Below are 13107 nucleotides of genomic sequence, written 5' to 3'. Positions count from 1 at the left end.
CCTCAATCTGGAGCTGGGAAGCGTCCCGGGGGTGGGGCCTGCAGCCTGGGGCGAGAGGTCTGTGACCTCCCGCGAAGTCGTGCTATCGGCCTGGTGGCGTATCTAATGTAAACGCCGTTTCACACATAAATAACGTGCTACATCTGGCCCTTCGGTTTTATGGCGTCTTAGCGACCAAGCAATTTATGGATGGCGACCTTGTTAACCAGCAGCCGGCTCGCCAGGGGCTGCAGGGTCCAAGGCACGGCGGGGACCGCAGAGGGGCTAGAGGGAGGAGAGACCCGGGGCCCCCATCTCCAGCTCCCAAGGGCGCTCAGGAGAGGGACCTACCTGCCCGCGGAGGGGAGGGGGGCGCGGTGAGGCGGCGGCCCCCTCCCCCAAGCCGGCCATGTGGCAGCTGAGAGAGCCATCGAAGCCCAAGTGTGTTTGCGCTCATACCCAATTTATTACCGCTGAACATATGGCCAATATTTTGACTCACGTCAGTCGGGCAAGGAAAACAAACAGAGCGCGCACGGCGCGGGGGAGCGGCCCCCTCCGCTGAGGCTGCGCGGCCGCCGTGGGGCCCGGAGCCGGGAGGGTGGGGCCGCGGGCCGGGAGCCGGGAGCCGGGAGCCGGGAGCCGCGGGCCGGGAGCCGGGAGCCGGGAGCCGCGAGCCGGGAGCCGGGAGCCGCGGGCCGGGAGCCGCGGGCCGGGGCGGGAGGGGGAGCGCTCGCCGGCCGGCCGCGCCACCACCCGAGCACCCGCCGCTCCGCAGCCGGAGAAAGAGCGAGCGGGGACCAGCGCGCTGGCCGAGCCCCGGCCCCAGGGCGCTGCCGCGCTCCAGGTAAGCCTCCCGCTCGCGCGCGGGGCCGGCGTGCGGGGGCGCGGGAAGGCGGCCGAGCCCGCGAGCCGCAGTGGAGCCGGCGGCGCCCCTCGCCATCAGGCGCGGGCCTCGCGGCCGGCGGGAACCGGAACGCGCTCCGGGCAGCGTCCCCGCGGCGGGCCAGAGGAGGGGGTCTCGGGGCACCGCGGTCCCTTCCAAACTGCGCGGGGCTTTGCGGCCGGAGAGCGCCCTCTGGAGCGGCGCGGGGCTCGGCCGGGACCCCCAGCCAGGGGGTCCGGAAGCAGCAGGTGGGCACGTGCGGGGCGTCTCAGGTCCTCCGCCGACTCCGCCAGGCCCGGGGGCGGGGGCACTCGGGGAGGGGCCGGCCCCGCCCGTCGCGCCCGCGGACGGGAAAAGTTTACCCGCCGCCTGGGCCAGGTGCTCCCGCCGCCGTGCGCTCTTCCCCGCGGGGCCGCGGAAACGGGACTGCCCCGGGGGGCTGGGCAGGTGCGCGGCTCCGAGGAGGGAAGGAGGAGGGGCGCGGGGCTGCTCCCCGCCCCGGCCGGGAGGGCGCGCGGCGGGGGAGGGGCGCCGGGCGGGGCGGGGGTCCGGGTAGGTGGAGGGCTAGATAAAGACGCGCCTTGAAACGCGGCGGGGCTGTCGCCGCGGCGCCGGGGAGTGGGAGGAGGAGCGGGCGCGCCGGGCGCCTCGCCAGCCCCCTCCCCACTGCCGGGCGCCGGATGCTCCGGGGCTGCCGTGGCCGCTGTGAGGGAGGGCGCGCCTCTGCACCCACCTCCGCTCGGTGAGTCCCCCCCTGTGCGCCGTGGGTGCTGGAGACTGGGGGTTACGTCCGAGCCAGAAGTCCCGAAGGCAATTCGGAGGTGGCGCCAAGTGGAGAAAAAGGTCCTCCTTCCGCGGAACCCGGCCTCGAGGTGGAGGGGCTGCGAGCAGGAGGGTAAGTGGCGGGAGTCGCAGGCAGGAAGGCCCAAGGCTGGGGGCCTGAGCAGCGCTCGGGGGTCGCCGGGGAAGCGGCCAAAGCTTGGACTTTGAGGGGGAGAGTGTCGCCCGGGCCTGTCCGGGCACCAGACAGTTCTCATTTGCGTCAGTAGAGATCGCCAGAGGATCAGAAATGAGCCTCGGTGGGGTCCGCTGAGGTCTTGGCATCCCAGGGGCTCCCCCCCTGCCCCATCCCCTTCCCCCAACCACACACGCACACCGCAGGGAGCAAAGGGCCCTTGGGCGCACCTCTCGCGCCTTCCTCACGCCCGTGGCGCTGGGGGTGGAGGGGGGCGTCGCGTCTGGAGGAGGGTCGCGGACCTCTGGTGCTCAGATTGGAGACCTGAGAGGGAGATCCCCAGGGCCCGCTCCCTCCAGGGCCCCGGGGCCCTCGCAGGTTGGTGCCTGATCCCGCCGGGCCCCAGCTCGTCCCCGCGCAGGCCGAGAGCGCGCTTCCCCGCGCGGGCGAGGACTGCCTTTGACATCGGCCCCCGACCAGCGTTAAGTGCTGAATACTGACCCGTTAGGAGAGGCCGCTTGGCGTTCGAAGTCTTGTGGTAATGATTTTGTCACGTGCTAAGAAGTAAATTCAGATAAGAATGAGCTTTCAGCGCCGTATTTCCTTGAGAAACCCAAATCTCCTGCATTGCAATGGCCCTTATCGGGGAAAGGTCGGGCTTGGCTGGACGAACGTTCCTAAAGGCAACACTGACGCTGCGTAATCTCATTGTAACATATTTAATCATCAGAGCAGCGCGAACGAATAAAGCAAAGGGGTTCGCCCCGGGGTGTCGTAGCGTTTGGTTCCCCAATAAACCAGTGACAATGGATTGGCTGGGACAGGCTCATTTGGCCCAAGGGGGGCTTAGAGCCGCGTTTTTAAAGAAAATATTGGAGGGAGGCCGGTTCCATTTTGTAGCGTGCCCCGAGCCACATTTCGTGTTCAATTTAACATCCATGAAAGTTAAACGGCTTTTCTCGCCTTTTATTTTATTGGATGCATTTCCAAAGATCTCATTAAAGTGCATTTATCAAAGTCCTAACATATGTCTGCAGGGCCTCACACCCACACAATGAGGCTGATTAATAGGAAGAGAAATCCTAATTTCTATTACAATTTATGTCCTCAGGAGATAGCTGCCTTTCTTTTCTTTCTTTCTTTCTTTCTTTCTTTCTTTCTTTCTTTCTTTCTTTCTTTTCTTCTTTTTTTTCTTTCTTTCTTTCTCTCTCTCTCTCTCTTTCTTTCTTTGCTTTAGGCAGATAATTGGGAAAGTGTTGTATATATTTCACCTTGAAAAAAAGAATACGGGAAGGTAGTTCAGGAGATGCCTGCTAGCTGCACCCACAATTAATTGCAAGAGAACTCCAGACTCAAGGTGCCCAGATGGGGTCTTCTCTCTGTGGTTTCTCAGAGTGGCTACTGAGAGGGGGGAAGGGCTTTTCCCCAGACACAGAATCTGAGCTCCTTCTCTAGGCCTGGGAAACTTACCTGCCCAACACCTTCTTGGTGACTGGGGAGGATTGTCCTTCTGCGAAGCACCCACTTATTCTTCCCCTTCTGGGTCAATTTTAAGGGTTAACACAATATTAACCCAAGAAAAAAACTCACCATATGCTTGAGCCCCCAAATGGACTGAGATTTTCTTTGCGTTCCCACTATCCCCCACTTTCTGATCCATCTAGTCCAATGGCTGTGGTTCTCTCGTGCCAGAAATTTGCCCCTGTCGTGGCCTGGCCTCAGAAAGTTGCACACCAACAGGGCTTTAGGCCTCTCCAACACAGGCTGCATGGACTCACTTTCCTTCTCCCGAGAGTAGAAGGCAATGCCAGTTGGGTTTGGACCCACCGGAGACAAGCCTCACTTTCAGTTTTCTGGTTAGTAAAGGTCCCCACTTGGAGTGGTACCCTGGCCACACTCCTCTCTCTACTTCTTTCCTCCGGACGCCATCGCTCACACCCGCTTCCTGCAGCCCCGTCCCCCCCCCCCCCCCCCCCCCCCCCCCGCAGCTGATACGGAAGCCGCCTTCAGGCTGTTTCCGAGGTATGCATCTTCAAGGTGAACGGCTTTATCCCTTTATCAGGGACCAGATTGGGCGACATTTTCCTTCCCCATTGATTTCGAGTGCAAGCCGCGCTCCGAGTCTCCAACCCGCTATAAAATAAACCTTCCCCCTCCGACAAAACCTTTGTGTCCGCGCAGCTAATCCTCTCCGGAGCAGGAAGGTGCAACGCGCTTTGTTTCAGGAGTGAATGAAGACAAGCGCTTGCACCTTGGCGCTAACCAGACAATAAATTAATCCACTTGAAGGTTGTTATCCGAGATGGGATGTGTGGAGGACTGAGAGCTCAGCCACATACTGTATCAGGGAAGGAGTTTCTTTTCAACCTCTTTTCATTCCAAAAAAAGAGGAAAAAAGAAGAAAAGGAATGGACTCAAATCAGTTTTTCCAAATAAAGGGGAAAGACCTTGTATTTTTAATGATTGGAGGTGCTTCTGTGGGTGGGGAGGGCGAGGGGTGCCACCTAGGGCTGCAGCCGCTTTGGGCTTTTCAAGGCCGCTCTTCTTGGGAGCTGGCCTGCAAGGCGCTCCCCCAGGACTTTTTCTGCCCTCAACTCCCCTGGAAGGTGCAGCTAAGCAGCAAGCTTTCACCAGCCCACAGGGGAAGGGTGTGAGCCGAGTCCCCTCCTGGGAGACCTCCCAGGAGGCCCTCCAGCCCCCAGCGGCGCACAGAGGTGTGGGGAGGGGCCGCATGCCACCCCAGCACGCCCACCTCAGCCTCCCGGCTCACCAAGCCAGGCCCCCGGGCAGCCGGGGTGCCCAGGCCTCGCCTCACTTTCCAAAAGTACCTTCCTTTCTTTCCTTCTTTGCTGCCGTGTAGACCTCACCCCTCCCCCAACAGGGGGCGTAGAGCTGCGGTGTAGGGAAAATTGAGGAGCTGGGAGAAGGAAGGAGCATCAGGGCTCCCCAGGCTCCAGAGCTCAGAAAAGGCGCTCGTGTTTGAGCTACCTGGGAAAGTAAACAGGTAAACACTGGGCCGACTTGGAGGGCCACTTGTCCTGGAGTGGGGCCACTTAGCCTGTGTACATTCACCTCCCCTCCTGGGCCTCTGGCGATTGTTCAGCTCCCCCGCCGCCCTCTCCAGTCGCCTGCCGCTTCAATCCCTCTGGAACTGAGCTCCTCTCTGCCGCCTGAGAAGCCTCCCATAGGAGGTTCCCTCTCGCCTCTCCTCCTCCTCCCCTCGGGGCCTGCAAGTCCCTTTGCACCCACACTAAACACGGGAAGAAGGAATACAGAGTTGGAGGTGTCTAGGGCACCTGGCATCGAAACGCTGAGAATACAAACCAGGGGCAGGGAGCCTCTAGCTGCTCCGGTGACCGTGGCAGGGGAGGCTATGTGGTGTTGTCCACCAAAGACAGCCAGACTTGTCCTGGGCCTAGAGCAGCAGCCATCAAACTTCCAGCACCCACCTCAACTTCCTGCCCAAGTTTGCAGCCACAGAAGGCCAGTGGCAGAACACTCATGGGTTCCCCGCTGCCCGCAAAGCTTAATGCCCCAACCCATACAGGATGGAACCAGGACAGTCTTCTCCTGGCTGCTAGATGGAACCTGGAGAGAATTTACTAGAGTCCCGGGCTGACGGACACTAGAGCACATCCAGGCAGAGCTGAAACAAGTGCATGGCCGGCGACACTGATTGTTTAGAACCGACAGGGTGGGGATGGCGGGGACCCGAATAAAGGGAATAAAGGACTTTAGACATGGGGCAGGGGTGGGAAGCTTCATCCTCAGCTTTCTGGGTAAGGGGGATCTCGCCACACAGGCCCCGGCTGGAAAAGGCTGGTGGGTGCTGCTCCCAGAGAGGCCTCTTGAGGAGTCCTCACAATGCAATCACCTTTTAATTTGTGGGGGAAGGTGCTTTTGGTGCCCAGCCCCTGGGCTCTTCCCGGCTACAAGAAATCAGGAAGAACTTGGAGCGTGCTTTGGCACAGGACTTGCCCCTGGCCGCCAGCTGGTCCCGCACTGGCCTCCCAGCGGCCGCCGGCCACTCCTGGGGGACTTGCGTTTTATGATCTTCTTCTAACAAGCAGAGTTTCTCCCCTTCAATTATGAGCCTCCCAGCGGTCTCCCAGCGCCTTTTCAATTGCAAATGTCAACGCTTTGGAAGCAGAGGCAGGAACCACACGGGCGACGAAGCGATGGGGAAAATGGACTCACGAGGTCCCAGGAGAGAGACGCTGGGCGCAGACCCTGTCGGCTGGAGGCGAGTCGGAGGCTCCGGAGACCAAAGGAAGGAAGGAAAAATGCGACCCACACTGGGGAGAAGCTGGAAGAGGGAGCTGGTAGCCAGGCATTGGCCTGTACAGGCAGGCAGTGTGGCCCCACAGGTGCTCATGGAAGGTCTCAAGGTGGTTGAGACAAAGGGATAGACATGGTGGAGAACTGCACTGGGAATTGAGCTGGGGGGAGGAGGGGCTCTTTCTCCAGGTGCCATGGTCAGCTCCCCATCTCCGTGATGAATTCCCAGGAGCTTGGATTCCTGTAGGAAAACAGTTGTCTCACAAGTGCTCTGCCCTCCTTGGAGGCTCCCAGGGAGAAGGGAGGGGCCCAGAGTCACTGGGGCTGCTGATTAGATCTAGGGAGACAGGCCCTCAATGTTGGGGGAAGGAAGGGAGATGTTGTGAATGGAGCTAGGTGGCTCCAAAGTGAGGAAATGAGCAAACCCTGAGAAGACATCTGGAGGTGATTCCCCCCATCTCATGGCTATGAAGATATGCAAAAAGGGACACTTCCTGCCAAAAGACAATTTTTTCACCCAACCCAAGAACTGACCTGTTCCACCCAGACTCATTTCTGACTCGTCCCCATTCCTGAGACATGTTCTGGTCCTCAAGACACCCCCCCCCCAAACCTTGGGAGAGAGGAATATAGGGGACAGACCACAGGAAGGAGTTTTCTGCTAGGCTTGGGTTGAGAAACTTTTTCTTGTTAGTTATTTATTTAGCAGTAGACTAACAATAGTTGGGGCGGGCCCAGCCCCCCCCCCCTCCTGGAGAACCAACTTTTCCCTCCGACAGGATGGAGCTCCCTTGTGAAAGAGGGGGAGGGGGAGCAATGGGGGGAGAGGCTGAGAAAGACAGAGACTGGAGAGAGAGAAGAAAGCATGAAAAGTAATGGGTTCGAGGAACACGATTCAAACCAGTTTCTAATTCTTGCAGGGGGAAAAAAAGAGGAAGGAGGGGGAGAAAGGAGAAAAGAAGAAGTAGGAGGAGAAAGAGAGGAATAGGGAACGTCGACATGAAGGGGTTTCCTTAATATTGTGGACGGATTCAGAAATGAATGAAGAGATAGTCCATTGAAAAGGGTTGAACGCCATGACAACTAGGAACAGCCTTAGATTTATTCCAAACAGTTAGGACACGTTGAAAGAGAGCGTCAATCATGTATTATTTCGCCACTGAAATAAATGCAAAAACCGAGCCGGGACAAAGGCTTCCAACGGGAGCGGGACATTTGTCTACATTTCGCTCATTGTCCGCAGCTTAGCAATCGGTTTGTATTTGTGTTTGCCCGGGTCCGACCACCCAGGACGCGCCAACGAGGGGCTCGCTCTAACCTGGGCCATTGTCACCCACGTCACATACTGGGGGCGAGGCAGCCAGGGCTGCAGAAAGCCGCCGAGCGGCTCGGGGAGAGGCGCCCTCGCCGGGCGCTGGCAACCCGGGGGCGACAGGAGCGCGGCTGCGGTCGCAGCTGCTCGGGGAGAGGACGGGGCACCCGCGCGCTCCGCTCCGCGGGCGAGGGGCGGCCCTGGCTGGGGGCAGAGGGGAAGGCGAGACCCCGATCCGCGCGCGCGGCCTCTTTTGCCCCTCCCTGCTACCCCCAACCCCAGCAAAGCACCGTCCTGAGGCTTTTCTGGGACGGCTGGGAGCATCAGGTAGCAAACCTTACCCTCTCCCTCCCCCCCCCCCCCCCCCCCCCCACGCTGGGAAGAGGGGTAGGAAGTACAGCTCGCACTACTCCTCCCCAGCGCCGGAGAGAAGGTGCTGTCCCAGGCAAGTTCAGTTTCCAGGCTGGCGAGAGGTTGGGAACTTCACACAAACCTAAGGCAAGCTGGGAGCCTGGAGCAAGGGCTCCGATCGCGCCCTTGGGGCAACCAAACCGAGAAGAAATTTAAGGACTTGCTTGGGAGAAAAAATCACTGCACCACCCGCCTCTCCTGCGCCCCCCTTCCCTGCGGCTTTCGGGGTCCTCACCGGGGCTGGATGCAGCACGCCTGTCCCCCCACTCCTCTCCTCCCTTCTTCCCCCCCTCCTCCTCCCCACCGCTGGCGGAGGCTGCAGAGGGAGGAGGCCGGTGAGGGAGGCATAATAGGGGGCAGGAAGGGCGGGGGGCCGTCTGCCCTTCCTTCCACCCGGAGGACGCGGCCCGCGGAGCCCGTAGGCGGTGCGGCCGCGGACGGAACCCGGCCCCAGTTCGAGTTCCCCACCTCCCACCCTGCCCCTCCCTGGGCCGCCTGCAAAGTGGCGAGTGAACTGCGCAGTGCTTCCCGGCCGGCCGAGAAATGGAAGGAGGTTAGGGAGAGAGAGGCGGAGGGAAGGAAATAAGTCTTTAGCAAATAAAGGGTGGCTGGAGGGGGGTGGGGTCGCTTGGTGGTGGCTCCGGCCGGCCCTGAGCCGATCCCCCTCCTGGGTTTCGGGCTCTTTTGGCGTTAACTAGAATCAATTACTTGCCTTGTCATTTCTAGTACTCATCCTTAAGCCTCAACCAAAATATTGACCTAGGAGGCTTACAGAAGTTGGGCTCTTGCCATTTGAACCGGATCTTGTTTAGGGAACCACCAGCGATGTGGAGAAGAGATTTCCGAGGCTCAGCCTTCGCCCCCTCCCCCTTTTCCAAAGGCGCCACAAATCGCCAATTTTCCGGCTTGCTGGGGGCGGGCGCACGAGGGCGGGGAGGTAGGCACCGGTGGACGCTGAGGATTTTTTTTTTTTTTTTTTTTTTTTTTTTTGCTCCTGTTGGTTTCTGTTTTGTTTTCTCTCCTCCTCCCCCGCTTTTTTAAAGATGCAATTTGTTAAAACTATCTTTTCAAGTGTGTGGACTCGCGAGCGACGCGGTGGTCCTTTGTATGTAAATAGTGGGTAAAAAAGGCTCGCCCCGTCTTTGCAATTAATTGACACGTTACACCTCTCATCTTGCTCTAGAGGGCTGTTGGCTAGGAGCGCCGAGCTCCCCAAAACCCACAATTTCACATCTGCAAATACTGTCTTCATCCACTTGACTTCCAAGACCCGCCCACACGTGTCCAACCTTTGCGTTTTAATGTCTCTCCCCCTTTTTTCCACCCTTCCCTCGCTCCCTCTCTCGCTCCCCCTCCCTCCCTCTCTTTTTCCCTCCCTCTCTTTCTCCCCCTCTTCTCCCCCCTCTCCCCAGGTTCGTGAGTGGAGCCCAGCCTTATATGGACTGATCGCTCGGGCAATGGCCCATTTTTTCCTCGCCACCAGCCGCCACCGCGCGCCGAGCGGCCGCCGGAGCCCGAGCTGACGCCTCCCTGGCACCCCTCCTGGAGTTACAAACTAGGGCCCGGCCCGCGGCGCTCGGCGCGCAGGCCGCCCGCTCCTGCTTCGGCTCCCGCGTGGTTTCAGAGGGGACACAGGCACTGCTTTGGGGCTTTTTTCCCCCCTCCCCTTCCTTAGAGTTTCTTTCTCTTTTTTAAAATAATAATTATCTCAATAATTAAAGCCCACCCCCCTCCTCCCTTCCCCCATCCCTCCCCCCCATACCCCCTCCCCGCCCCAACTGGGGAGCGCCGCGAATTGACCAAGTGAAGCTACAACTTTGCGGCATAAATTGCGGGGTCCCGAGCCATGTCGCTGACCAACACAAAGACGGGGTTTTCGGTCAAGGACATCTTGGACCTGCCGGACACCAACGATGAGGAAGGCTCGGTGGCTGAAGGGCCGGAGGAGGAGAGCGAGGGCCCCGAGCCCGCCAAGAGGGCCGGGCCGCTGGGGCAGGGCGCCCTGGACGCGGTGCAGAGCCTGCCCCTGAAGAACCCCTTCTACGACAGCAGCGACAACCCATACACGCGCTGGCTGGCCAGCACCGAGGGCCTCCAGTACTCCCGTAAGTAGCGAAACTTGGCCGCCGCGGCCGCGGCCCGGGCTGGACTGTGGGGGAGGAAGGGGAAGGGGCCCTGTAAACTCGGTCCCTCGCCCGGCTCCTCGGGAAAGATTTCTAACACTTGTTAATGATGCCCTAACGATGTCCTCTTCAAAACCCCGAGTACCGAGTACCGGAAAAAGACGTGGTCTCGGATATTTTTTCAAAGCAAGAAATTAGGGAAAAGAGGGGGAGGGGATACCTCCCAAGGGCTGCTTACAGATGTCAACCCAGGACTGATGGCTCCGGTGGAGCCCCCCCACGCCCCCACCCCGACAGCCAGGAGGGACTGGCCTGGAGCACTGGAGCGAGCCATCAAGCCTCGGGGTACGGGGAGAGGATGGGGGAGGCTCCCGGTAGCCCGGGTATAAATAGCTCACCCTGCCCCCTGCACGACCATAGAGGACGCTTTGTGCGGGGCGGAGGGTGTCGAGAAAGTCCGAAAGCAAAAACGAAAGCCCCCAAAAAACCTGCCTTAAATGGCCAAGCCGATCAATGCTGGGATTGTGGGGTTTTTCTTTTAAAAATCTGTCCACGTCCATCCGGAGAGGAAACTGCTTAAGGGGGCCAGAGCCCTTAACCCGCGAAGATCTTCTCCGCGCGCCACTCGCCCCAAATACGCACCCACACTGTGCGAACCCCTAGAAACGCGAGCCCGGAGCCCCCATTCCTGTCACTTCTCCTCTTTCCCCGGGGGGAAACCAACGGTTTTGTTGCGCATGGAGCAGGGCGGGGGTCAAGACGGAGGCAGTGGGGCCGGGCTGCGGGGCGCGGAGGGCCGAGGGCACACGGAGGGTCCTGGGCGCGCAGGGTCCGGCCCTGCGAGCGCGCGGCCTCCGGGCGCCTGACGTGCTTCTCTCTCCCCCAGTGCACGGGCTGGCGGCCGGCGCGGCGCCCCAGGACTCAAGCTCCAAGTCCCCGGAGCCCTCGGCCGACGAGTCACCGGACAATGACAAGGAGACCCCGGGCGGCGGGGGGGACGCGGGCAAGAAGCGGAAGCGGCGGGTGCTCTTCTCCAAGGCACAGACCTACGAGCTGGAGCGGCGCTTCCGGCAGCAGCGGTACCTGTCAGCGCCCGAGCGCGAGCACCTGGCCAGCCTCATCCGCCTCACGCCCACGCAGGTCAAGATCTGGTTCCAGAACCACCGCTACAAGATGAAGCGCGCCCGGGCCGAGAAAGGTATGGAGGTGACGCCCCTACCCTCGCCGCGCCGGGTGGCCGTGCCCGTTTTGGTCAGGGACGGCAAACCGTGCCATGCGCTCAAAGCCCAGGACCTGGCAGCCGCCACCTTCCAGGCGGGCATCCCCTTTTCGGCCTACAGCGCGCAGTCTCTGCAGCACATGCAGTACAACGCCCAGTACAGCTCGGCCAGCACCCCCCAGTACCCGACAGCACACCCCCTGGTCCAGGCCCAGCAGTGGACTTGGTGAGCGCCGCCCCTCCGAGACTCGCGGCCCTAGGCCCAGGCCCCACCCCGGCGGCGGCGGCGGCGGCGGACTCGGTCCTTTCGGTGGCTATTATTATTATTATTATAATTATTATTACGGAGTCGAGTTGACTCTTGGCTCCTTTGGGGAGGCGCCGGGAGGTTGCCTGCGCCTCCCTGGAAGGGCAGATTCCACCCACCCAGCTCTGCCCCTTCCCTCTCTCCTTTTGAACCTTTGGAGAGGGCTGAACTATAAGCCGTGTTTACAGAATGTTTGCCTCTGGGGGGGGGGGGGACACCAAACCGTCCCCGCCTTAACGTCCTCGCTTGAGACCGAGAAAAAGACCAGCACACACACCCCGCCCCGCTTTTGTGAATTTTGTAAAATATGTTTGTGTGATAGCGATATTGTCAGCCGTCTTCTTCTAAAGCAAGTGGAGAACACTTTAAAATTATAGAGAATTTTTCTCCTTTTTTTTTTTATAAGAAAATGCTAAATATTTATGGCCATGTAAACGTTCTGACAACTGGTGACAGATTTCGCTCTTCGTTGTAAATATCGGTGGTGATTGTTGCCAAAATGATCTTCAGTATGGGCCTGTACCCCCTCGGGCCGACTCCTTTCTTTGTGGTTTGTTTGCGTTTGTTTATGTTTGGTTACCCCCTGCTTTCTTTTCCTTTTATATTTTGTTCAGTGCAAACATTTCTCAAATATGAAAAAGGAAAAAATGTGTAGGCGAGAAGCCCCCTGCCCCATCTCCGGGTCCTGAGCCCGGGGACTTGGAGCTCAGCGGTTCCGTGCGGGCCCCCAAGAGCGCCGGACGCTGAAAGCTTTCGATTTTTTAAATAAGAATTTTAATAAAAATCCTGTGTTTAAAAAAACCAAGCCCGGCCCTCCCGTTTGTCTTACTTTGTCGCCTTGCGCCGGGCCCGAGGCCTGGGGCATGGACCCCAGCCAGGCCGCTTGCAGCGCTCTCCCCCGCGCTTCCCTTCGGGGCCGGGGCCCAGGGGCGCCCGGGGCGCAGGCGAGGCTCCCTCACCCGAGCGGGCGGGCCACGCCCCGCGCCTCCGATCCCCAGCCCTGGAGGGAGCGCTCGGCCTCGGGCCTCGGGGCTGTCGACCCGAAGCCCGGGGTCGCCCGCCCTCTGCCGGGTCTCCCTCCTGGCCTCGCGCGCTGCCTGAAGCAGGGGCTCCGGGAGGAAAAGTGACTTTGGAAAACACCGAGGCGAAGGGAGCAAGCCCCCCTCGCTCGCCCAAACCTACGAGTGGCTCCTTCAGCCTGAGAAGCTGTTGAAGCCACTACACTCGATGACTTTCACTTTGTTGCATTTGATTTACCTCGCGCGAAGAAGGGGGGTGGGGACGCTGAGGTTGAGGCTGGTCGGCTTTTTCTCCGCTCCCCACCCCCCTTTCAAAATCCGCCGACTGCAGGCGGCCCGCGAGACCGCTCCGAGACCAGGGCGCCCAGCGGAGCGGGGAGGCGGGTTTTGGGGTGCTCGAGCCTCAGCAATGAGGTGGAACGCGGGGACCGGCGCGCAGGGGAGGGAGGGGGGCTGCTGCAGCCTCCTCTAGGCTCTTTGGCCCGGGAGACCCAACGAGCGAGAGTCAGTCGCAGTCCCCACAAACGCAACCTCTCGCCTCCCTTCCGCCCCCATTCGTTCTGGATTTGCAGCCCCCAAACCCCAGGCTGATCCCAGGCCTCCGCCCCTCCTAGCATT

The 13107-nt window shown here is 60.2% G+C and overlaps 1 protein-coding gene across 4 annotated transcripts; it reads left to right on the top strand.

Moving 5' to 3' along the window:
- Positions 1-650: 650 nt before the first annotated feature.
- On the top strand, positions 651-12449 carry NKX2-2 (NK2 homeobox 2). 4 transcript variants are annotated; one of them, XM_041732279.1, is made up of 3 exons: positions 651-826; positions 9234-9926; positions 10831-12449. In XM_041732279.1, the coding sequence occupies exons 2-3, from the start codon at positions 9668-9670 to the stop codon at positions 11391-11393; spliced, it is 822 nt and encodes a 273-aa protein (XP_041588213.1). In that variant the 5' UTR covers positions 651-826; positions 9234-9667; the 3' UTR covers positions 11394-12449. The 4 variants fall into 4 exon arrangements, with proteins under 4 accessions (XP_041588213.1, XP_041588216.1, XP_041588214.1 ...); XM_041732282.1 differs by lacking the exon at positions 651-826 and adding an exon at positions 1507-1607; XM_041732280.1 differs by lacking the exon at positions 651-826 and adding an exon at positions 1656-1760.
- Positions 12450-13107: the final 658 nt, after the last annotated feature.

The sequence above is a fragment of the Vulpes lagopus genome, chromosome 18 (genome assembly GCF_018345385.1).
Source record: "Vulpes lagopus strain Blue_001 chromosome 18, ASM1834538v1, whole genome shotgun sequence".
NCBI classification, from domain to species: domain Eukaryota; kingdom Metazoa; phylum Chordata; class Mammalia; order Carnivora; family Canidae; genus Vulpes; species Vulpes lagopus.
Note: the sequence above shows the minus strand (reverse complement) of the source record. Positions and strands in the feature narration are given on the sequence as shown.